General features: G+C 36.8%; 3 protein-coding genes across 10 annotated transcripts; 1 reads left to right on the forward strand and 2 right to left on the reverse strand.

Annotated features, from left to right (window-relative positions):
* Window positions 1–2,805: 2,805 nt before the first annotated feature.
* Window positions 2,806–12,056, reverse strand: LOC105456262 (PDZ domain-containing protein 8). 5 transcript variants are annotated; one of them, XM_011700192.1, is made up of 10 exons: window positions 11,800–12,056; window positions 10,673–11,404; window positions 10,393–10,585; window positions 10,052–10,314; window positions 8,832–9,900; window positions 8,414–8,673; window positions 7,809–8,009; window positions 6,140–6,289; window positions 4,840–5,022; window positions 2,806–4,590 (listed from the first exon to the last, which is right to left on the reverse strand). In XM_011700192.1, the coding sequence occupies exons 2-10, from the start codon at window positions 11,066–11,068 to the stop codon at window positions 4,387–4,389; spliced, it is 2,919 nt and encodes a 972-aa protein (XP_011698494.1). In that variant the 5' UTR covers window positions 11,069–11,404; window positions 11,800–12,056; the 3' UTR covers window positions 2,806–4,386. The 5 variants fall into 5 exon arrangements, with proteins under 5 accessions (XP_011698494.1, XP_011698493.1, XP_011698492.1 ...); XM_011700191.1 differs by having other exon boundaries at window positions 10,673–11,427; window positions 11,605–12,056; XM_011700190.1 differs by having other exon boundaries at window positions 10,673–12,056.
* Window positions 12,057–13,274: 1,218 nt separating this feature from the next.
* LOC105456268 (protein EMSY) lies at window positions 13,275–20,846 on the forward strand. 4 transcript variants are annotated; one of them, XM_011700204.1, is made up of 14 exons: window positions 13,275–13,478; window positions 14,526–14,700; window positions 14,938–15,125; window positions 15,198–15,310; window positions 15,452–15,713; window positions 16,051–16,287; window positions 16,366–16,482; window positions 16,581–16,738; window positions 16,900–17,016; window positions 17,123–17,302; window positions 17,397–17,623; window positions 17,787–17,920; window positions 18,085–18,231; window positions 18,336–20,846. In XM_011700204.1, the coding sequence occupies exons 1-14, from the start codon at window positions 13,418–13,420 to the stop codon at window positions 18,530–18,532; spliced, it is 2,313 nt and encodes a 770-aa protein (XP_011698506.1). In that variant the 5' UTR covers window positions 13,275–13,417; the 3' UTR covers window positions 18,533–20,846. The 4 variants fall into 4 exon arrangements, with proteins under 4 accessions (XP_011698506.1, XP_011698507.1, XP_011698508.1 ...); XM_011700205.1 differs by having other exon boundaries at window positions 16,581–16,732; XM_011700206.1 differs by having other exon boundaries at window positions 16,384–16,482.
* Window positions 20,847–21,108: 262 nt separating this feature from the next.
* On the reverse strand, window positions 21,109–23,092 carry LOC105456267 (small nuclear ribonucleoprotein-associated protein B). The gene is made up of 3 exons (XM_011700203.1): window positions 22,983–23,092; window positions 21,866–22,400; window positions 21,109–21,393 (listed from the first exon to the last, which is right to left on the reverse strand). The coding sequence occupies exons 1-3, from the start codon at window positions 22,983–22,985 to the stop codon at window positions 21,281–21,283; spliced, it is 651 nt and encodes a 216-aa protein (XP_011698505.1). The 5' UTR covers window positions 22,986–23,092; the 3' UTR covers window positions 21,109–21,280.
* Between the last annotated feature and the right edge of the window lie 364 nt (window positions 23,093–23,456).

The following is a 23,456-nucleotide window of genomic DNA, read 5'->3' on the forward strand; positions in this document are numbered from 1 at the left end:
TATTTTAACGACGGCTTTGTTATAAAATAGATAATATTTCGTTTTATTTTCCCTTTGCATTTCGCTGATCCCTATATTTTAATATTTTACTCGTAACTGAAGTCTCGTATATTTCTTGAAGAGGACGGAAAACAACAGAGATCGACGCGCCGGCGAAACGAATTTCGCCACTGTCTGCAACCCCACTCGAGCGAGTCGAGCGCGCTTCTTCTTCCTCCGCGTTAGAGGACTTTGCTCTCCATTCATTGTGAAGCTCAGTGCTCAACAGGGACAAAATGTTTATACGGTTCCGCGATGTGCTTGGCCCGCGGCCAGAGGATACTGCGCGTACATTTTGTCGACGGAAATAGACAGCCGCGGACCGAAATCCCCCATGACTTCTCTTTCGTCGTTTTCGCCTCTTCGTGCGACGTAGGATATGAAATGACGAAGATCAGAGCGGGGAAGAAGTCGGAAGACGCGCGGATCCAATCTGTGGTAGTCGGTATACGCGCCGCAGCATCCTTGAATCTTTAGATATAATTTTGAATATATTCTTGGATTTCCGAATTCTTAGATTCCTAAATATTTGTAATTGATCTACGTGAAAATTAAACACATCAATCTTGTGTGAATCTCAAAATCTCTTTATAATTTCAAAATCTTGAGCATTCTTGAGCGTTTAAATTTTTAGTCTTCTCAAATTTTTTAATATTTAGCTTTTTTATTCTTTAATTATTTAAATATTCTTAAATTAGATATCCTTCAATTATTTGGATATTTTTAGATTGATATTTTATTTATGCTTTTCGATTGCATCTCAGTGTATAACTAGGGTTACTAGATTCATGGACTTTTCAGTGTCTATCGACACGTTGATACTCGTAGATACACGTGCAGAAGAAAGCGGAGTATCTTCTGCGTTGGCTGATCGGCTTCCGCTCCCGTCTCTTTCCTTCTTTAACGGAGAAGAAACACCAGAAGAAGAACGTCGGGGGAGGACACCTTGGCTCGCACCCTCGCCAGCCAGCGTACGTTGGCCCTGCGGCACCGTCGCAGCTGACGTCCGTTCGTTCTTTGTAACACGCAGCCGCGTGTTCTCTCTCTACTGCGTCTTCGGTTTGCGATGTTTACTGGGAAATCGTCTACGCGAGTGATGATGATTTCACAAACACGGCCGGGTGTACGGCGAGCACGTGCCTCCCTTGACGTTCTTACTATTCTTACTATTCGCGCGTCTTCTTCATTTTCATTAAGATTAAAAATACGTATCTGTAATCGTAACTTTGCGGTTTGAATTATCCTTGCTGCGATTTGTTCTGATCTTCTCGCGAGAATTAATCAAATTAATTTTTTTCGACGTTGCAGGACTGAGGTCAGACAAAAGCCGTCTCGAAAACTCAGAAAAAGAGTGCAAATAAAAATGCACATAAGTGAGTAGACACAACTAATGCAAGACTAGCTGATCACGAAAGACTTAAGAGACATCCATCTTCAGCAAGGACGTCCGCGGGACCGCGACAGAAATGTATGTCGTGTTCGCGCTCGCGCGCTCTCGTGACGCGCGTTCACGCGACCTCGATTTTCGCGAATGTCTATTTTTCATCGCGGAATTTCCCCGGCGCGAGCAACACGGCCCGACGACGCGACACGTCCTGCCTCGACTTTTATTGCGACTTCTGTGTATCTCTTCAACAGCACCGGGCTCTTTCGTAGCACGTGTACGCCTTTATACGAGGGTGAATCAAAAAGTAAAGATACAAAAGCTTCTCTCACGCAAACAAAGTGCTGTCTGCAGCGCAACGTGTTCGTTAGATGCAGAACTCGATACGATGAGCTTCCGGTCGTTACTTCGTTGTACTTCGTTCCAGTAGACGCTCGCTTCTGAAGTTGCAGAACTTTTGCGAACAATATTATTCGATTTATAAATAAATTTCAATTCGCAAGATGACACAGAAGGTCTACAGTAAATTCTATTTCGAATAATGGCATTGATGTATGATCTGCAATTAAATGAGAATTCCAATTAAAAATCAAGTGCAGGTCTTATAAATCATGCAATTACATTTTCAAGCGTCAATAGATCGCAATAAAACATTCATACTAGGGGATATCATAAATAGTGAGTTTACAATGATTAACAATCTATATTCACCTTTATGTCCACTTTATATAGAATAACAATGAGCGATATTACATCGGTTTGCAATCGCGAGACGCAACACCTTAAATTACAGCCACACAAAAATGCTTATGGATGGATTTCGCTAATACGAAGCTGCCTCGTAAGTCTATTAAATGCAAACGTCTGTGAACAATTAAGTTAAATACAGTCAAAAGTCGCACAGTTTCTTCGCTGGTCATCGTATCAATTTAGGCCAAAGCGGTAAAATTCTTTGATTATAGATTTAACAGTCAAAGATCTGTATTCATTCAGCGCATTTAGCGTTACACCATCCAACTGCCGTCGAAAAAGCCAACTGCATTTTTTTTTTTTACGTAAATAGAGAGATCGGAATCGCAGAATCATATCTAATGCTAAATATAACGCCAACACTTTTTCGCTCCCAGCTTTCTCAGTATTAAACATATACTCTCTCTTCATCTTCAATGTGCAAATATATATAATATGTAGTTGTTTAACCATTCAGTATAATTGTTCCAGTTGATAGATATGTTCTGTGTTGAGATTTGAGTTATTTGGCACCATCTGCGATTCTTAAGTAAGACACTGAAAAACGTCGAGTCATGGCATCTGTGTTTTCATTTCTTTTTGTACGATTAGAATCTGAAAGAGAATTATTTAATAAATAAGGATTATAAACAGTAGAATGTAATGTAAATTTAAGAGACGTAGAAAGTAGTATAGATATTAAAATTCCGTCTGTGAAACATTTTTTCAACGATTAAGATCGCAAATTGGCTTTGTCCAAAAAGACATAGAGTCGGAAAATGTTATTAGAAACGTGCAATATATCGTCTTATCACACGTATTTTGGCGCAATGCACAACCGTGTGCACCGTATTCAACAATCCGGTACAGATCATTATCTACAGATCGGCAATCTCAATCGATAAATAGTCTTATAAATTCGTAATATATGTTCATCACACGTTACATTCGCGGATCTAATATATATCGCATAAAATAGTTATCAGATAAAATGTATTGATTCGGCATTTGAGAAATCGTTTTTACGGAAAGCTTCTTTTTTTTTTAGATAACATCTTTTCACAAACCAAAGCATTTTCTTGTCGCGTGAATACACACGCACGTTCCTACGCACACTGCGATAATTGTTATTATAACAATCTATTAATACTAATTTTAACGAGTTTGGTGTTCTCTCTTGGTGAACGATAATCTCATCTCTGAGTATTATCCAGCTACATATGTAACGCAAATTATTACAGGCGAATCGATAAAATTATTAGAATATAGATACATAAAATTATATTATTTGCGTGTAATTTACGTATGTGTCAGTTACGTGTGCGTAACGCAGAATTCGATTAATCCTGTACAGTGCAAATAATTACATACTCGTTTGTAATTGTTAACATTAAATTCTGTAAATTAAAGATGTAGAAATTATGATATAAAGCCTTTCTAAAAACGAGATTTTGAGAATAGAATTTGTAACTGTCAAAGATTTCTCGCTAAAGATCTGTTATTACGGGATGTTGAAATTTCGGACTAATAAATTAATAATTATGTTTTATCATCTCTGTCTTCTTACCGACATTCGTGTGAGTCGTGTTTAATCAATTGACTAATGTAGAATAGGCTTTGGAACAACTATGGCGTAATATGCAATCAAAAATATACACACACATACACACTCTCTCTCTCTCTCTCTCTCTTTCTTTCTCTCTGAAACATTATATTAATGTTTATAACGTTACATCAACGTTAAATTTTGGAAAATGTACCGTTACGTAACGTTATAATAATGCTACGTATAAGTAATGTTTTCTAAAATATTTTACAGTAAATAGTAGAAACGAGAAAAAGTGATTATAAGATATAATTTATGAGTCTGATATACGCACCGATGGAATGTTTATAAATACCGTTAGATACTTGCTCCCTATTTATATGTGCATAATAATATAAATATTGCTGTGCATTTTATACAGCCTGATAACATTACAATTTCAATATTACAATTAATCGATATTAAAAATCGGCAATATCAACATCATAAAATTGATGAACATAGTAGTATCCAGTCGTTGCTCATTTTAAATAAGTGGATACTAAAACATAAATGGCGAAAGCAAACCATTATTATTTCATTATCAAATATCGCTACATTTTCCACGTTTCGTTTTTTCATAGAGAAGAGAAATAGGGTAAAATGCGATTTTCTCTTAAAGCTGTCGTGTTTATTCGATGCGCTCCTATTAAGATTCCTTGCTGGCTTGCGGTCGATCCACCGCCTCCTGCGCGTGTTGCAAGCCGGCGCAGTAGTGCAGAAGCAGCACGCTTAGTGCCTGTACTCGCAGGTCGCTCTGCGCGATCAGTTTCATGCTGTCCGCATCCCCGTTATGGGACAGCTCCAATCTTGAGGTAGTTTCGGCGTCTAGCGCATTCTTCAGTTTTCCCATCTGCAAAAAGACATGTTTATTTTACGGATTCCTACAGTTATTGTACATTTTTATATTGAGCATACGAGAAATTTTGTCATTCATCACGGTGATCCGAAGTTCAAGGATTCTCGAATTAAATTCTTCGATCCGGGAAATTCTTGGATTTCTGAATATCTCGATTCAGTAGTCCATGGATTTTTAGATCCGTGCAACGAATCTCTCGAGTTACCTACTTCGAAGTTAGTTGTATAAAAAAGTCTCGCGTACCATAATGTTGATCTTCTCGACGCGCTCCTGCGGCTCCAAGTACTTATATAAGAACTTGCCGGTGTCCCTGGCCCTCGACATAAGACCGTCGTCCAGGTCGCCGGCCATAAGTGGAGCTGCAACACTTGGCTCAGCACCCTCCAAGAGGTCAGGACTTATTCCCAGACCTCCAGCCAATGAACTCTAAACGTTTCAACAATTCGATCAGATTGATTAATGCAGCGCGCTCTCTGGCGAGAGGCATCCTTGTTCGATGTTATGCCGATTCGGAAAGTGAAACATAATCAAGCGGTCGAGCCGATCATGCGTGTGAGTCGCATTGATCTTCCTATATCTGTATGATCACCGTGTGGAAGCTTGCCTCCAGTGTTAAGGTGCAATGCAATCAGTGTTGTGTGATCAGCGCTCATCGTGTTGTTGAAAATCCTCGTCAATGAGAAAACTTGCAGCAGTTTCGGGCAAGTAGTGATAAACGTAACATCTTACGATAGAAATAATCTGTAGATGAGTGATTATTCACTAAGCATTGAGGGAAAGAATCTAGGCATTCATAAATGGGTGATCTATGAAAACGTTAATGATTAATTATTAATGATTAACTAAAATTGCCTCAAATTCTATCGATTGTCGTTAGTATACACAGTTACCAATCGCTTTAGCATTGTATGCGTTCTTGTATAGTTGTATGTGAGTTAACAAGTATTTTTGAGGGCGATTGTAAGGCATGATTGATGAAGGAATGATTAAAGCGAATAAACACACAAGCATGAGAATTGCAAGATATTGAAAATTTTTCAAAGAGCATGTTCTTTCCTTTTGTTTCAGTTTGAGAAGACGTGAAAGAAAATGAAGCGGAGAAGGTTTGATGCGACCCAGGTAAAAAAATGGTAAAATAAAAAAATCGCATAACAATTTGCGAGAAGAAAGAATATTTTAATGAAATTACCGCAGTTCTTTAGTCATTCAAAATTTAATGCAATTTTGAAAATCAAAAAAGCAAAATGCAGAATATAAACAAATTTAGATCCATTTTTAACCTAATTATGAAATATTAAGTTTCAATACTTTGTAATCTTTTTCAATTAAAAGTAACATAAAATATAATTATATAATTATATAATAATATGTTCGAAATGTAATGTTATCACCTTGAATTCTTTTCCACCATTATATCCCATTAGGATAGCAATGCTAATGAATAAAAGCTGTTAGAAATTTTTATCAGATAGAATTTTTTTTCAAATCGAGCACATACGTTCCTTCTCCGCTTCGAGCGAACAAATGTGTGTTATTATTCTACCTTGCGGGATGCACAGGGACTTGGGGGGAGACTTCGAGATGCCAGACCAATACCGGAAGCCGGTGGGGCCAAGCAACTGGTACTTCCAGCCTTCTTCAGGCCCAATAGAGTGTTAGCTATACTAGCCTTCACGGCCATCATACTTGCGCCCTGATTAATCGATTAATGGATTTTAAATAGATTAATACCTTTTTACCATTCTTCTTTTACAGTAACAAGCTATTCATAAAATAATAAATTAAAAGTGCAAAAGTGATTGCGCTATTTTCGTGAAATATACGTTGTTTTATCAATAAAGTAGAAAGTCTATAAAATTTCAAAATACTTTATATTTCTTCATTTATTAATTGCCAGCCAAATTCAGAAACATTAAACTGAAATGAAATATAAGTAGATTCGGATGCTGTGCATTCACATAATAAAAATCTGCATTAAGAAGTTTAAAAATAATCTTATTTAGAATAATAATTTAAAAAAATGTTATTTTGCAAAATACTCACAAATGTATTACATACATATAGACTGTATACTTTATCGATAATTTATAAAAAATGTTGGTTTCATACGAAAAAGGAAATTAAACATATTTATCTACTCGTAATTCATTGTGAGAACAAAGGCAAGGTCAAGGTGCAAGCTTTATAAAGAACCTTCACCTCCCCGTGCATATGTTCAGTTCGTTTTATTGCCAACAACAGAATGCAAGTCACGCTTAACAATCTTTGCTTTCTATATATACAAAATATCAAGATAAATGCATTTCAAGACACAGTGTGAGTCCTCGAAATTTGTATAGTCTCTTAAATCATGTGACACATCATCAAGCGTCCTATATTCCATCGATATGTAATAACTATAATTATTTGTTCGCGTGATCAGTGCTTAAAATGATATATGTCAACAAAATAAATATCACATAAAAAAATCGTTTCTTTCAGTATAACTCCAAAAGGAAATAAATAAATAAATAAATAAAAACGACACGATCAAATGTGGAAATAAGTCCACTATTGCTATATAAAAATACTAAATAATAAATATTATAAATATATATATCTTTTTAAATATTTTTATATATTATATGTAATATATAATAATATTATATATTATACAAATATTATATAATATGTATTATATATAATATTTTTATATTATTCTTAAGTCCTTATTTACATTTGGTAAGACATCAACATTAGGCAGTATCTAAATTATAATATAAGAAACGTAGAGTGTACTTCTTCAAAAAGTCATGAAGTATACTTGCAAAATAGTTGATGAATCAACGTTGCGATGTGATTATAAATTGCATATTTGTGTAAACATAAAAGAAACATTGTCTAAATCATAGCAGTGTCTAAATTATAATACAAATATACAAAATAATATCACAAATATTAATTATTTAATTATCATAGATTCGCAGCGTCGGACTAGAAGGTAAAATACTACATTGTTTTCAACTCAATATTTAAGCAATACTAACTATAGATAGATTTTTCTTCTTTTAAAAAAAAGGTAAATAGTGTTTTCTAGTTGCCAATATCGAAGCTTATAAATCTTTCCTTTCGGTCCGAATCTGCTGTCCCGTATAGGAAGCATCGTACGTCGCAATGCAAAACGATTACGCTCGCGAATAGCAAAATGCCCTAAAATTCTACGTCTTGAGTACCTGTACATTATCTTCGCATCCGGTCAAAGAGATTTCCGGGCTAGAGATATCCCCGATGTTTGGCTCGATCTCGTCGGCCTCTAACGCTAGCGTTGCTAGACTTTCCGCACCGCAAGTGCCGGACGACTGACAACGCATCTCGCATTTTTTGTGGCACACCATACCGCAGTCTCGACACTGTACTGCATCCTTTAGCCAAATCTACACAGAAAGCAATTCGGATGATCTCCAGATAGAATAAAATAGGGGTAAAATATTGTAAAATAAAATAAAATAAAGTCTTATTTTTGAAGCTTAGAATGCTTAGATTATACAAATGTAATACATCTTATCGACTGTAGAAGACGCTCTCAAATTTATGTTATTCACTTACGCGGTCTAATTCATTTTTTTATTATTGATTATGTTTGTATTATCGTTTATTAATATATTTTTTAATTATTGATTATTGTAATATACCATGTATTCCACAACTTTCTCTCTCACTTTGTCTCTTTCGGATATCAAATTTTTACATTACAAAGATACGTAATTAGTTTTATTTTTATCTTGTATATATAAGCAATTCAATAAATTAAATAAATTATTAATTTGTAGTGCCGTACCTTTTTCGTGCAAAAATCACAATGTGTCGCCCTGTGGAAATGTGTCCTGATGAAATCGTGCATCTTTCTGTCGGCGATTTCCTCACTTGGGGTCGGTTGAATTTTGGCAGTTTCTGCGTTCTCCCTCTTCCCGAAATCATTGACCGTATCGCTCGGCCGACAAGATTCCCATACGTACGACAGCAGGATGTCGCCGTAACAAAGCGTTGGATCGAATCCCGAGTAACCCTGAAGTCTTACGTAGGATGTCGCTAAAGAAGCTTTAAAAGAAATTCTTAATTAGGTTTTTAAATTTATTTTCGAATAATTCTCTCGAGAGCTAACAAAATAAAATCCCGATACACAATATATTTATTTCTTTATTATTAATCGACTTCATTTAAAAAGATAAGAGGAAAAAATAATTTTCGAAACCTACCACTGTCCGGAGGCAACAAGGCGTGACATTTTAGATAATGTCCAGTCGTGGAAGTGCAACACTGCGCCAAGATTAATTTTACAGGCGCGTTTATGTAGCCCAGCAGTCTCGGTGGTGTTTCACCGCCCTTCACACGGCCCCATACACCCAAATTTAGGTACTGCAATTCAGAATCGATCCGGAAGCTCTTGGTCTCCTCGAAGGTGATCAGAGAGGCGTATGATTTCTCTTTCGTGTTGTGATATAGATCGGTGACGTTGGACGTGTTACTGTCGTCCGGAAGGTAAAACTGAACATTGCCGGATGACGCCGACGACGTGGAGATCGTCGAGATTCGTCGAGACGGCGTAGTGTCGGGTGTCTGGGCGACCTCTTCCGTGTGGATGCTGCTTTTTCTTCTCTTGAATAGTTTACCGGTTTCCGATCGGGAGTCCGTGAGATCGGTGTCGGAATCTCGTAGATCGGAGAACTTGATCTGCGCCTCGAACTTCATCTTTCCGGCATCTTCCGCGCTCGGGCTGTCCAGCCTGCCCAGGGAATCGCTCTTCGACGCTTTCCTTTCCGTGAAGGATGTTCTCTCGTTGTCCGTTTTCTGCCCTCTTTCGCTTGAATCCGCCTTCGAGTATCGCCTCTCCACCCGGATAATGAAACGTCGCTGTACAGCGGACTTGACGAATTTCGCTACTTGGTTCATGCTCGACACCTTCTTGCCGTCCACCGCCACCAAGATATCGCCCTTCCTCATCTCGGCGATCGCCGCCGGGCTGCCGGACACTATGGTCTCGACCAGCACGCACATCTGGCCGATCTCCGGCACGACCTCCTGCTTGAACACCACGCCCAGCTGCTGGGAGCCCGTCTTACTGATGATCAAGTCCAGCACCATGTACGGGACGCTGCTGTACTGCGTCAAGTAGATCCACGGCGTGGAATCCATGCACATGGTACAATACACTTCTATCTGCGACACGTCTTCGCCGCTGTTGAGGACGATAGGTGCGAGGTTTAGTCGGCTGATCTCCAATAGTACGACCTCCAAGTAACCTGGAGTGAGCTGAGTACTGGCGACCTGAAAAGAATATAAATACCGATATTGTGCGAAAATAAATCAAAACAAATTTACAAAAGCTAGTCTTTACTTCTCGAATTGAAGTTTTTCGTAAGCACACACGCGAATTATCTAAAGCTAAATAAATTTAAAGGTATTAATTAGGTCTCACTTCTGAGAGATCCACGGCCTCGTCGTTCAATCTTCGGAAAAACGGCTTGTAACGCATCTTGTAACGAGGCAGGGTATGCTTCCGCTTCACCGCCCTCCTAATCTGACTGGTAATGATTGAGATTATCTGCGGCTGTAATTGACGGCCTTGGAATTGCGATTGCACTTCCAGCTCCAGGATCGGATCCGAATAAAAGCTCAACGACCAGTGTGTATATGGTACGCGAGTAAATTGCAGCCTAGCTCTGCCACTGATACGCTTTACTGTAAAAATCGACAATATATAAACAATATAATAGTCCTATTTCTTTTTTATTTTTTTTTATACCATATGTATAATACCTTGCAACGCCATATACGCTGTTTTACCGAGCAGCATCTTAACATCTATAGACAATTGAAAGTTTCCTGAGTAATGTAAATCTAAGGCCAAGTCCAGAGACTCCAGTAAACCCGTGTCAGCGTCGATTTTTGAATCGGCGACCTCCAAACCCTTTATCGTCGGAAATTGCGTGCCGAGGTTCAAGTCTCTCAACTGCAAAAAAAAAAACAATTACGTAGGATTCATTATACAAAGGCTCTCTTACATCATTCCGTAATCATTCTAACTGATGAATCTTACTTTCACACTGTCTAACAGCTTGGCGGTGGTCGACTGCGTCAGAAGCTCCTTGAATTCGTTATTTAATTTCCTATAAAGCCAGAGACGCACTCGTTCAGCGTTCCGCAGTTCATTGAAGAGGAACTGCAGCGTAAGGTTTATAGCCAGGTTCTCATTGCCCTGTGACATCGCCTGACGGGCCATGCTGTTGTTGGAGTTCGCCCGTTCCTCCTGCATCTGTTCCACGAGCTCTTTAGGTAACTGCGCCTTGCCATGCTGCAGCTGCCTCTGCGGCGGAGCGACCTGAGGTCCCGAGTCCAAGTACCTCTTGAACAGGTAAAACTGCAACGCCAGGGTACATATTACACCGCAGACGAATGTAAAGACGGCCACCAGAGCCAGTTGCAAAGTGTCCATATTAAATTCACTGCCGTGAGTGATGCGCGGTCTTCCCCACGAGATATCAAATGCGACACACAATGCAATCGTGGCCCAGATGCAGACTATTACATAAGTAACGTTGTATTGTGCACATGTGAAAGAAGGTTCCCGAGGTCCATAGTTAAAGGCGGAGCGTTGTCAAAGGAACAATTCTGATGAGCGTCAACAACGGGGCATACTGAAGCACGCACGATATTATTCACATTATCACATTATATATGCACGTGACGAGAGAGGAAGTCCCAAATGTGCATATATCCTGGAGCCACGACTGTCGAAAATCCAGGTCCCTCCTCCATAAGTATCGGCGAACTCCAAAAAGAAAAAGAAACAGGCTGCAGCAAGAATTATGCAAATTAAAATGCGTGTAAAAACGAGAAGAATCTAAATATTGCAGATACGTATTACTGACTTCTATATATGTAGAAAAATTTAAATTTATTATCAAAATTAGAAGAATTCACTTTTCATTCTCTATTTTTCTATAAATTGTAATTAGAATAGAAATTCACTTTTGCTGCTGTCTCAGGAAAATTCTGTATTGTCTTAATCGAAAGGAAAGGCTGTCGTATACGGTTTATTTTCATCGTTGTACACCAGGAGTTAGGCAAAACACGGGAGAGAAGGAGAGGCAGGAAGAACATCACTTCTAATTGTTCTACGAGAAATCGACCTTCGGCTTTTGTATCGTATTGTCGTGCTACTACCTAAAGTTGCATTAGGAACTTTTTCAGTACGGCCGAACGTCACCACCTCGCGCTCGACGCATCGCGCTCGCACACGGATCAGGTCTCCGCGGTCTTCACGGCTCGACAGGTATTCGGAGCACTTTCACTCGTCGACCGCGAATCAGCTGAACGGCGTGCGCGCGCGCGCGCGCACAGAGAACGAGCCCTCGCGTCGCTGCGCCGCATCCGATGGGAACGGCGACCGTCGCGCGTTTCACGGGCGGCGATCGCGAGGAGTCACTGTCGTGCGTGGCCGTGCGGCGGCACGGGGCACGGGACGATTTCAATCCCTCACGCATCCTCTATTGATCCTCCGGCGGCCATATTTCGCGCCTCGAGAAATGTCAATTCCTATGGTTGCGAGCAGGCATCATCGAACAGCTGTGAAGTAGTGTGAAGAATTTGAAGTTCCGCCAAGATTCCGAATTTTCGAATTTGAATTGAATTGAATATGAAGAATAAGATTTTTAAAATTGAAATTACAGTTAAAGAGAACGAGACTGAAGTCAGAGTAAAACAATTGTAGTATGATGTTTTTAGTTAGCCTGAAAACTGACAAGTTTTGGCACAATCAGAGTTGCTGCGTAAAAACTTGAAAAAGAAAGAAATAAATTGACATAAATAAATACAATATTTTTATTTAAAATTTTTGCGCTTCTTTAGCTCGGTCGCGGTCGGTAAAGTTGATTTCGTTGGACGTGGACAAACCTTTGACTTAAGGCCAGCTGCACACCTGCGGCGCGATGTTCGTCGCGCAGCGCGCAGCACGCGATATATCTAATAAACGCACAGCTTTAGGGTGAATTCACACCTTGACAGGAAAGCAGAAAACAGAAAAGCAGAAATCAATCAGAACTCGCGCTGATAACAAGAAAAGCAAAAAGCAAAAACTATTGACTACCAACGCGAGTTCTGATTGACTTCTGCTTTTCTATTTTCCGCTTATCTGTCAAGGTGTGAATTCGCCCTTAGATTGAAAATAACGGTAAATCTCAAAGCACAATAGATGTAATAAGCTTTAAGCCGTAAGGAATGGATCAATCGCAGTCGAATGTGAAGAATGCAATCGATTATTTATGATTGATCAATTTCTTACAGCTATTAAGGCTTACCACACCTATTGTATTTTGGGATTTATGCAAAAGTTTGTACTCTCGGATTTACGACATCTATTGTGTTTCGGGATTTAACGTTGGAGAGAAAGCAAAGATTCTGAGTGCAAGCAATACGAACAGACTCATCTATGTATTACTAATTAATTATTCAAATCTCATTTCCGGATAGAAATCGATCGAATGATCTATTCGCGGTAGCCAATAGGATTCGAACTCTCCACATAACACGTGCGTGACCAGCGTGACGTACGGTCCCGCGCGTCCCGCTGCGTTATCAAAGCTGCCAACTTTACGGCGATCGATTAAAACCAGGAACAGGGGCTCAATAACAACATTAATGAAATAGTTCTAGCCCGACAACTTCACGTCGCACGACTCGCACGACTGTCAACGGAGGTTTCGAAAATGCTCTGGGAGACGCGCGCCGATTTCGTTGTCCTGTGCGTGTGACTCGGGCCCGGTTGCGGAAGAGTCGCGGAATCATGTGGCCGATGCGGCCGGAGATGACTCGCGACGAGTGCAGGAAGTGCCTACGATGCCTCGGTAAGGTTATGTCGAGGGAATAATAGCCTCGTTTAGCGAGCGAGCCTTGTCGATATGCTTGCCTCTCGGTTGCGCTCCGCGAGGCTTTCGTTACCGTCCGTAAAAATCCTATCGCGAACGCGTGACCGCTCCCCGCTGCGTTCCTCTGCCGCAGCGATGTTGCCGAAATCGTAATCCTGGCGTCGCGCGTTTCTCGCTCCGCGAGAAACGGGCCTGTTAAAAATTCCCGAGATCCAATAACGCGTTCAGCGGATATGGCTTGGCATGGAAGCCTTAATCGTCGTCTTATATTTAATTATTAAACACATCGGTTAACAGTGGTCACTGTATTGGATGCGTCGGACAGATGCATGTAACATGAAACGCAACACCAGAAAATATAGGCCCGACGTCTGCATTCTCCCGGCGATTCTTACGGCCTAGACACTGCGGCTATTATTTTATGTTAATATTAGAAAACGACCTTTGTATTATATAGATAACGGCGTGGAGTTAGATGGCACGTTTAATGGTGAATTATAGGCAAGAATATTTAGCTCTTGCTCTTAAGCCCGTGTTCAAAGAATAAAAAGATCATGTATAAATAAAAAAATGTCTTTTCAAATAAGTATCAAGTATTGATGATTTATGTAAATATTTTAAATATGAATCAAGATGTATCTAATAATATAGATATATCTAATGATATGTGTGCTTAAATAAGAATTTTCTTGAATAATTATATCATTCTAGAAAATATATAAAATATATATTTATAATATATTTTTCCTTAATATACAAAATGTTATACATGTGTGAGAATGTAATACAAAATTTGGTATTCTAAAATATATTACTTATATAAAATTATATTCTTTGGTAATATAATACCCTGTATAGTACAGTATTCTATGTGATGACAATCCTGTACTAGAATATATATTTTACTTTTTTAATACAAAGTTTATGTATAGATAAATGCACTTTATAAAATTAGTAGCATTTGTGTATGTTGTAATTAATTTTTATATAATGTGTATTCTGATACATGATCTTTTTGTGCTACAGAATTAGACGCTTATGGAAGTATGGTCTCTGTCCTACGAGCTCAAGGCCCTTTCACCAACGAAAAACAAAAATTGTTGCAAGAACTTGCTAAAGTATTACATATCTCCAATGAAAGACATCGTGCCGAAGTACGGAGAGCTGTGAACGACGAGAAGCTTGCAACAATTGCAGAACAGTATGTATTCTATGCGATAGTGAATTTGAGAAGCTTATAGAAGAATAAAGAGATACTTAATGTTTAATATGTATATAAAGAATATGACATATGGGATTTAATTTTAATGAAATTAAATCCCATATGTAATATTAAATTAAATTGTTTATAAAATGAAGCTTGTTATATTACTGTTAGGCACAAATTGTAAAATACTGCGATTCGTTTGTCTAAATAATGTGAATTTTGTTTATCCAGACTTAACGGTCCAAATACTGGTATAGATTGGACTTTGGAAGGTCGTCGAACTGTTCCTCTTTTGCCAAGATTAAAAGCGCGGTCTGCATTTACGACATTAGCGAATAGCCTGTCTCTTACCACTGCAATTGCAAACCAGAAGAAACCTAATAGATGTAATACTATTAGACAATCTGGAAATCCAACAGGTTTATAAAATGATAGCTGTAATGATTTATTTAAGTTGAATAATTTATATTAATTATATGTGTATATATCAGTGTTAACAGCTGCTGAAACTGAATCTCATCCTAACTTAAAAATGGAAGAAGACTCTATTGATACAAAACTAAATTGCTTTGAAAATGAGTTCAACAGCAATACATCACAAGAGGTAAACAAAAATATTTAATAAATTTTTTTCTTTAATTTTTTGTAATTGGTTTTTAAATATACGTTTGTATTATATCTACATATTATAGTATATGCGGTTACAACTTTATTTTATTAATCATGTTCTTTGTATAATTTCTAGAATTCAAATTTGATCGAAGATGAGAGGATAGATAATAAAGATGTGGTGCTTGATAAAGTTAGTGAGAAACCCAAGGAATTTTCTCGAAAGCGCAAATCTCCTTCCCCATTGCCGACAGCGCCACCGAATAAAGTTCTAGTAGTATCTGAACCGCCAAACCATATTTTGCGGACTTCCGATATTAAGCAAGCATCGCAAGTATTACAAGTAACCAAGCGTAAAAATTTTGCGTTAATTACGGTTACTGATAACGAGATCTCAGGTTGGTTTCTTTTACTTCTTGCTATTTTCCCTTGGAAATAAAATTAATATCTTTGTGTGCATTGGATATGTGATAGAAAACGAATTGCCTAGCACAGAAGAATATCAGTTATTTTGAAGCTAAAATGATATCAAATCTGAAAAATTTCTGTGATTGAAAGAAAAATATGTGTATGGTATTTAAAAATTGTTTTTTCTATAAATTATAGATTTTGAATGCAATAAATTTGGAGATGCTTTCTTTTTCGAACAAAAGTGTTGTATTGTTTAATATATCTTGTCTATATATTTTTTGTGTGTTAATTAATTTTCAAAATTATTTTTCGTGATAAATTCAGATTCTAAAGAGAGCACAACAGTGTCAGGACATTCGAGTGAGTGCACCGCAGCTCCATTAAACAAACCTGTAATTGCTACAACTTCTATGTGTACAAACAACGCCAGCAATCCTAAGACAGTAGTAAGCACTGAGCCGAATAAAATTAGTACAAAAGTAGTGCCGGCAGTACCAAGCTGTGTTTTGAGCATAAACAAAGTGCATTCAAATAAAGACACACAACCTCAAGATAGCACAAGTACGCATCTATTGCATCAAAGATAGAACGAGTTTAATTTTACAACATTCGATTTCTGTGCAATTTTATATATCTTAGTCTCTTTTACTGTTGCAGATGGTACACAGACAACGCAGGTATCTGACAATACTAGCTCAAATCCATCATCTGTGAAGAGCTCTGTGACGTCAGTTATACAAAGTACTAGATTATCAAGTAAGATATTTATTCGTTGTTAATAAGAATGCTTATCACGCAATTATTTTTATATATCGTACGTAAAAAATGCAAGTAAAAATAATAAAAATTCTCAGGTCCTTCACTTACACAAGCGATGCCTGTGTATCCTGGAACCACTGTATCAAGCGGTCCTGGCCCACCTCAAGTTAAACAAGTAGCGTTAATGTGCAAGAAACTGCCATCCGAACAAATTGCAAACTTTGATCATCAATCCACTGCCAAAACGGTAAATGTAAATATGATTATTCTTACTTATTTAACTTTAATATTATAAAATTAAATAAGCAGGAATTTAAAATTGCTGTAACAAAAAAAATATAAAAATAATGTTTTATTTTTTATTATTAAAAACATATTTTATTAAAGAGATATAACATATATATTTTTTTGCAGGGTATTTTTCCCAAGAAAGTTGTAAATATGCCTCATTATACTAACACTAAATTAAATAAGACTAATGTGATCGTTATTCAGAAGGCAAAAGCCGTAACATTATCACACGCAGGCAAGGTATTCTAATCAGTACCAAGAGTACAAAGATGAATCTGTGAATAGAAATAAAAGTCTCGGTTATACAGAGATTTCATTACATTGATTGTTCTACTGACTGTTTCAGGAAGTGCTAGGGAAAGTAATAATGGAAGGAAAGAATCTATGCGTTACGAGCCAACCTAATGTAAACTCGATTAACATTCAACCCCATCATATCTCTCTGAACAATGGAGATCAAATAAAGACTACGTTGCCGACTGTAAACTTGTCGCAGAATGCAGAATCTGTCAAATCGAATATAAAGGTGATTTGTTGTCTCGATCATTCTTGTTACCATTGTCTCGTTTGATTTGTTGCCTCGACACTTTAGGTTCACTCATAATCATAATATTTTGCAGTCTGGAAAAACAACGGTTGTATCTGTGGTCACACGTTTACGGCACGACGTTCCGGAGAACAAGCTTTTCGATTCGCCGGCCATTCTTAATGTTGACTCTAAGACTGTAAACGCGACTATAAATTTGCCAAAGGAAGAGTGCAACAGCGACAAAAATATGATCGATCTGATACGATCACCGATATCGCTGAAAACAGATTCCTCCATATCGGAAGAAAACCAACATAGGTTAGTTCAGTATAGTAATAATATCAGGTGCGCGCGCGCGCACGTGTGTGTGTGTGTGTGTGTGCGTGTGTGTGTGTGTAGGTTAATATAATTAATTCTTGATGAATCCTTGGATAACGAATTTTAAGAATTTGATGAATTAACGAATATCTTTCTCTTGTAGGAAAAACGACGATATTAACGCGAGTGTGAATTCTCAAATCTTGTATCTAGAATCCTCAAAATCATTGGGAATAAAGGACTGTCAAGTCAAGTTTCCGTTAGAAATCAAGGACATACCTGTCAAGCAAGTGAACGGTACGTTGCACAAGTGTATTGCACTTTAATCTTAATGAAAGATGAGATCCGTCATTAAATTAAAATAATAAATTATGAAAAGTTTATATTTACTTATCAGGAGACGCGGCTCCCGCCAAGTATATTTTTTCGTTTCATACTGATTTGTGATGTATCCTTTACAGATAAAGATACGAACGTTGAAGACGTTAACGCGAGTATTAATTCTCAAGTCGTGTACCTAGAATCCTCAAAATCGTTAGGAATCAAGGAATGTCAGTTCAAGTTTCCGTTAGAAATCAGCAAGGATATACCCGTCAACCAAATGCACGGTACGTTGCACAAGTGTATTAGACTTAATCTTAACGAGAGATGAGATCCGTCATCAAAATCAAAAGGATAAATTGTGAAAAGTATTCAATTATGTCCTTTACAGATAAAGACGCGACCGTTGAAGACGATGTTCGAATAGAAAAATTCGAAAACGAAAACGTGAATACATTTGACGCGTCACTAGAATCCACAAATAAGAATTCGCAGAGCTTCCTAGCGGACAACGACGAGAATCACGATTTAGAGAAGTCGTCGAGGTCAATGGTGATCGTAAAGGTGGACGAGCACGACGACTCGTAACAACTAAAGATCTCGCGTTACGCGTGTGGTAATCGTCATTACACGACGGCAAGGCTGATACTTTCATTTCGAAAGCGTACTGATGTATTTATCATGTATAAGTATATACGCGTATGTTTCTATTTATATATATGTACGTCTATTTTAATGAGGTTTATATACATATGTCTCGGAAGATTTCGACGATCTCGGAAGGATTGAAAATGCCTGATGCCAATCTTTTCATTATTACGTAATTATACAGAATGAATAAGATAATTTGATCATTTGTAAAAAATAAGCTTCTGACATTTAAACATATTAATTAATATTAGTACTGTATATAAGTGCCAAATTATACAATCTGCCATTAATTTATACTTTTGTAAAGAAATATGTTCATTCAATTTTTCGTAATCCCAGGTTTGCAGTGTAAATTCCTTCGTCAGCTTTTAATTCCGCTACTATTTCCCGATAGAAAAGAAGCGAGCCGAAAATTCCATTTGCATTTAGCGCTAAGTATAACTGTATTATTACTGATTATATTATCATTATGTGATTCTTTGAATGTATAATATATTCGTTATGAAATGTAGGGCAGTTATATTTAACGCTAAATGCAGTTTTTCAATTCGAAAATTTGTATTTTCATTGCATATTTAGCAATTTTGCTATTTAGTTTTAAATTGATAAATTATTAAATCAATGCAATTACTATAAATTTTACACGTTACACGGCAAAAGGAAAAATAACTGGATGTGTCAAATTACATGCGCACTCGAAAAAAACATTTTGTACTTTTGTTTGTAAATATTTTTGTAAATGTGATATTATGATGTTAAGTATCTAGAAATTTGGTTTTGTGAATCTGTCACTTGCTCATATTACTGTTGCAGCGGCGTTGTAAATATTTTGTAAATGTCCGACGTACTCACTCTGAGAAAGAACGTTGAGCGGATATATACTTTCCTCCGCCCTATCGCCATTAATGAATTGCGAATGTTAATAAAAGTTCAGTGATAGAATTAGTTATCAATAGCGAAAGAGAGAAGTATCATTTTTTGCTATTTTTTAATAAAACTCGCTCATATAGAGCAACAGTTTGTTCTCACCTAAGAGAGCGTAACAAGAAAAAAAGCTATATTTTTTGTAAGCGAAATGACACTGCCCTTCGAATCGCAATATCGTGATATTCTATTACTTAGACTTTACTGTATTTTATGCAGTATTTCCGCCAAGTTGCAGGATACTTTCGCCTAAATTCTTATTGTACGAATTTCTAAGCTAATCTTCACCAATATGTAAATTGAGATAATTACATTCTCTCAGTTGAGTATATACTCGGCATATACTGAGTGTCTCAGATTTCTCGTGTCACGAGACGCGGTAACGTTTCGCGCCAAATATATCTAGAAATATAGCAGTCGGAAAAGACATTACAGCGTAATTCTTTACCGGAATGACGGACTTTTTCAAAGCGTAATTTAATATTTACTTTCGCATAAGCGATTTTAAAAAAATGTTAAAGCGAACGATTTAATTCCTTGCCTTATTAACAGCGAATGGTACAGCTTACAAGCCAAACATAAAAACGCGAATCAGATTCGTGGTATATGTATGTATGTACATACATTCTACGGCCCAAACATAAAAAACACAAGAGTTGAACTCGTGTTATAAATTATTTTAGACCGTCAGACATATTAATAAAATTATATCTTATATCTACATTTATATTTACAAGCTCTCTTATATATATAAATAATCACATATAATTATTATTGAAGATTCATGTTTCATAAGATAATGCTTGAAAGTTTCTTATTACGGTATCATGATATCATTGATCTTCCAGCAAAAAAGAGCGTATTACCAGACACTTGATTGGCCCAGCATGCGAACGATCTTGTTCCTAACTACGAAATGGACGGTCACAAATTTAGATCATAAGGCAAGGGATTACTTAATCAGTTTTTCAAAATTGTTTTTCGTTAATTTTTAGTTAACTTATAAAGCGAGTCTTATTTTAACAATTTTAATGTAAGATTTTGTTACCGAATCAATATTGTTTATATTAAGAAATTATAAAAAAAAAACCGCGCACGTACATCATTCTCTCAATGGCAATACTCCACAGATTTCTATATACTATAGATTTCTATTTCTATAGAAATCTGTGCAATACTCTCATTTAGAAGTAAAATTTGTAGATGACAACTAATGCAATAAATCAGAGATACTTTGTTCTGTATATAATGATACTAGTGCAAATTGTGTACAGATACAAACAATATTTATAGCTAATTGCGAAAAAATAAAAATGTTTAAACGTGAGTAAAGATTCATTAATGGTGTTAATATCTACGTTTGTCATTTCTAAGGAACATTGCCTAAGGAAACTTTATATTAAACTAAAGATATATTACATTTGTTAAAACAAAATTTATCTTAGAAACATAGACATTCCATTATCTAAAACCTTAAATTTATTTTTAATATATTTTTGACTGATTTAATTGAAAGAAAGAGAGAGAATCTGCACGAGTTAGAAGTTTTCGAACATTACTAATATATTGATTTTTTTCAAGTAAAGATATTTGAGCGTTATCTGAGCAGACTTTATTATTTCTTATGAATCTTAATTTTATAAAACTGTTATATATTCACACCAGAGTTTTACAAGGATTGAAGAGTACGATGCATTAATATTACAAAAGAATTTCTTATTTCTAATTATATTTTTATGAAAGTTTTTGATAATCCAGTTACTAGTACGGGCGAGGTGGACCGCCGCGCATCAAACCTGGAGGCGGGCCTCTCATGCCAGGTGGTCCCATTGGTGGACCACCACGTCCTATAGGCGGCATTCCGGGTGGCATACCTGTAAGACGGCAAAATATATACATTTTGTAACTATTTCTATAATTTGATAGATCTAATCTAATCTTGAAAATTAATATATGTAAAATACCGATACATATAATCATTCTCATAAATTTTATTGTGATGAAGAACTGAAAAAAATGCTAGATTGGACATCAGATTTCGTTACACGAAAGAAAAGTGTGACACAAGTGAAAAATTAGCATTTGTGACTTGTGTCACTTTTCTATCAACCAAATATATTATATAATATATTGTATTTGACTGAAGAATAAAATTATAAACTTTTTTTAAATATAAAATAATACTGATAAGTAAGAAGTATCAAATAAAAATGTGATATATGCTAAATATTGAAATATAACAAAGAAAGATATAAATTATTCATAATATATGACAAAAACATAAAAAAAGAAAAATAAAATGACAGCTTAAAGGAGCTGGATATTCAGAACAAAAAAAGATCTTACCCATCATTCCAGCCGGCGGTCCCATCATGCCCGGTGGCGGTCCACCGACTGGCATACGCGGCGGGCCACCAGGATGTATCTGAGGTGGTGCCGAGACCTGACCTCTGCTGCCAGGTGTCATGATCTGTTGGGAGGGGCCTCCGACACCCCTGACGGGTCCCTGCAGTCCAGCCGGCACTCCCGCAACGTTCGCTGGCATACCTCTTCCAGCAGCACGAGCCATACCCGGTCCTGGTGCGGCTCCTGGAATCGGTACTCTCGGCAATCCTTCCTCGGGAGGCGGTGGACCCTCGACTGTTAAGGAAACGATATTCTCGCCGCGTAGAAGCACAAAGCCCAGCACACGCTTCTCTTCTCTTTCTGGCTGCTTCGTGTTCTTCGGCTTGATCTTACGAAATTCTTCACAGTCACCAAGTATCAAGTTCATGTGCTTGTCGAAGGCCTTGAATGTGCCTATAAATGTTCGAGAATCTTGTAGGATGATCCTAACTCGATAGTTGATATGCTGCAGCATCTTATTGTTTTTGCCAATCGTCTGGAAAATAGTAAACAATTTGTTATTAAAAAAAACGCAAATATCTTTGTATTAACAGTCTTATATTCATAAAATGTTTACAGAGAACAAATTACTTTAACGCGTATGTATTAATTTTGAGTTCATCTACAGATTCTTACGTATTTTTATACGTTCATAAACATGTTTAAAATTTTTCAAAATTTCTTAGCTTTCAAGCTGAATAAATACAGACAACATAAGGCTTACAACAAACAATAACATTTTTGTTGTTCTTTGTGCTTTAAGCAAAGCAAATTTGTTTCCGAATTTCGTTCCATTAATGTGTACCCAAAACTCTGTCGATATAAACAGACTATTAAATGTATACTTTTTAAATATACCATTTGTTCATTATCTTCATTTTTTTGTATAAAGTATATCGTGATTTTTATTGTTATAAAAAATTGTTTCGTTAAAAAATTACTCGGGCGTTTTTTTTAGGTTAGAAAACGCCAGTTTAAGTTACAAGTGCAAAAGAGATTGAAAAGGAAACACAAGTCACGGAAAAATTTTGAAAAAATTGTTACAGAGTACTCAATAATAATTATTCTCGTCGCTTACCATCTTGACTGATTGGTTTTAATGTAGAGTACAAAAATTCGTCGTGAAACGTCCGCACGCACAGAGCTTTTACCGCATAACCTCTTTAGACGTAATAAACATGGAGTCATGGGGACGATGGAAGCGCCATTAAACCGCCAAATGTACTCGACATCCGGTTGCATTGCATTCGTAACTTCCGGTTTACGAATAGTTACTATTTGTCTGTTTTTTGTCGTACAATTTTTTAAGCGTGTTAATTGACTGCAGGACAGAGAGATTCTTAGATCTCTTCATTTTACAGCCAATCAACAGGTTTGAAAAATTTGTCGATGGCCGAAAACAAATAAAAAAATAAAAAAATGTTTCAAAAATATCAAATTGTGTAGGTGCATTCCACTTGACGCTTGGAACACTGCAGCTTTTATGATATCCAGCTGCGTTAAATAGTTGAATTATTAAATATTTTTCTTTAATTTAATTTATGTCAATAAA

Source organism: Wasmannia auropunctata, unplaced genomic scaffold, assembly GCF_000956235.1.
Source record: "Wasmannia auropunctata unplaced genomic scaffold, wasmannia.A_1.0 LD335736.1, whole genome shotgun sequence".
NCBI lineage: Eukaryota > Metazoa > Arthropoda > Insecta > Hymenoptera > Formicidae > Wasmannia > Wasmannia auropunctata.

Coding starts and splice junctions, on each gene's coding strand:
- LOC105456262 (XM_011700192.1), bottom strand. CDS start 11,068: ATGGACACTTTGCAACTGGCTCTGGTGGCCGTCTTTACATTCGTCTGC. Junction 8,674..8,831: donor CTTGTTGCCTCCGGACAGTG/GTAGGTTTCGAA, acceptor TTTCTTTTAAAG/CTTCTTTAGCGACATCCTAC. Junction 4,591..4,839: donor TCGAGAAGATCAACATTATG/GTACGCGAGACT, acceptor GTCTTTTTGCAG/ATGGGAAAACTGAAGAATGC.
- LOC105456268 (XM_011700204.1), top strand. CDS start 13,418: ATGTGGCCGATGCGGCCGGAGATGACTCGCGACGAGTGCAGGAAGTGC. Junction 16,288..16,365: donor ACAACCTCAAGATAGCACAA/GTACGCATCTAT, acceptor TATATATCTTAG/TCTCTTTTACTGTTGCAGAT. Junction 16,739..16,899: donor CCACTGCCAAAACGGTAAAT/GTAAATATGATT, acceptor ATTTTTTTGCAG/GGTATTTTTCCCAAGAAAGT.
- LOC105456267 (XM_011700203.1), bottom strand. Junction 21,394..21,865: donor ACCGCCGGCTGGAATGATGG/GTAAGATCTTTT, acceptor GCCGTCTTACAG/GTATGCCACCCGGAATGCCG.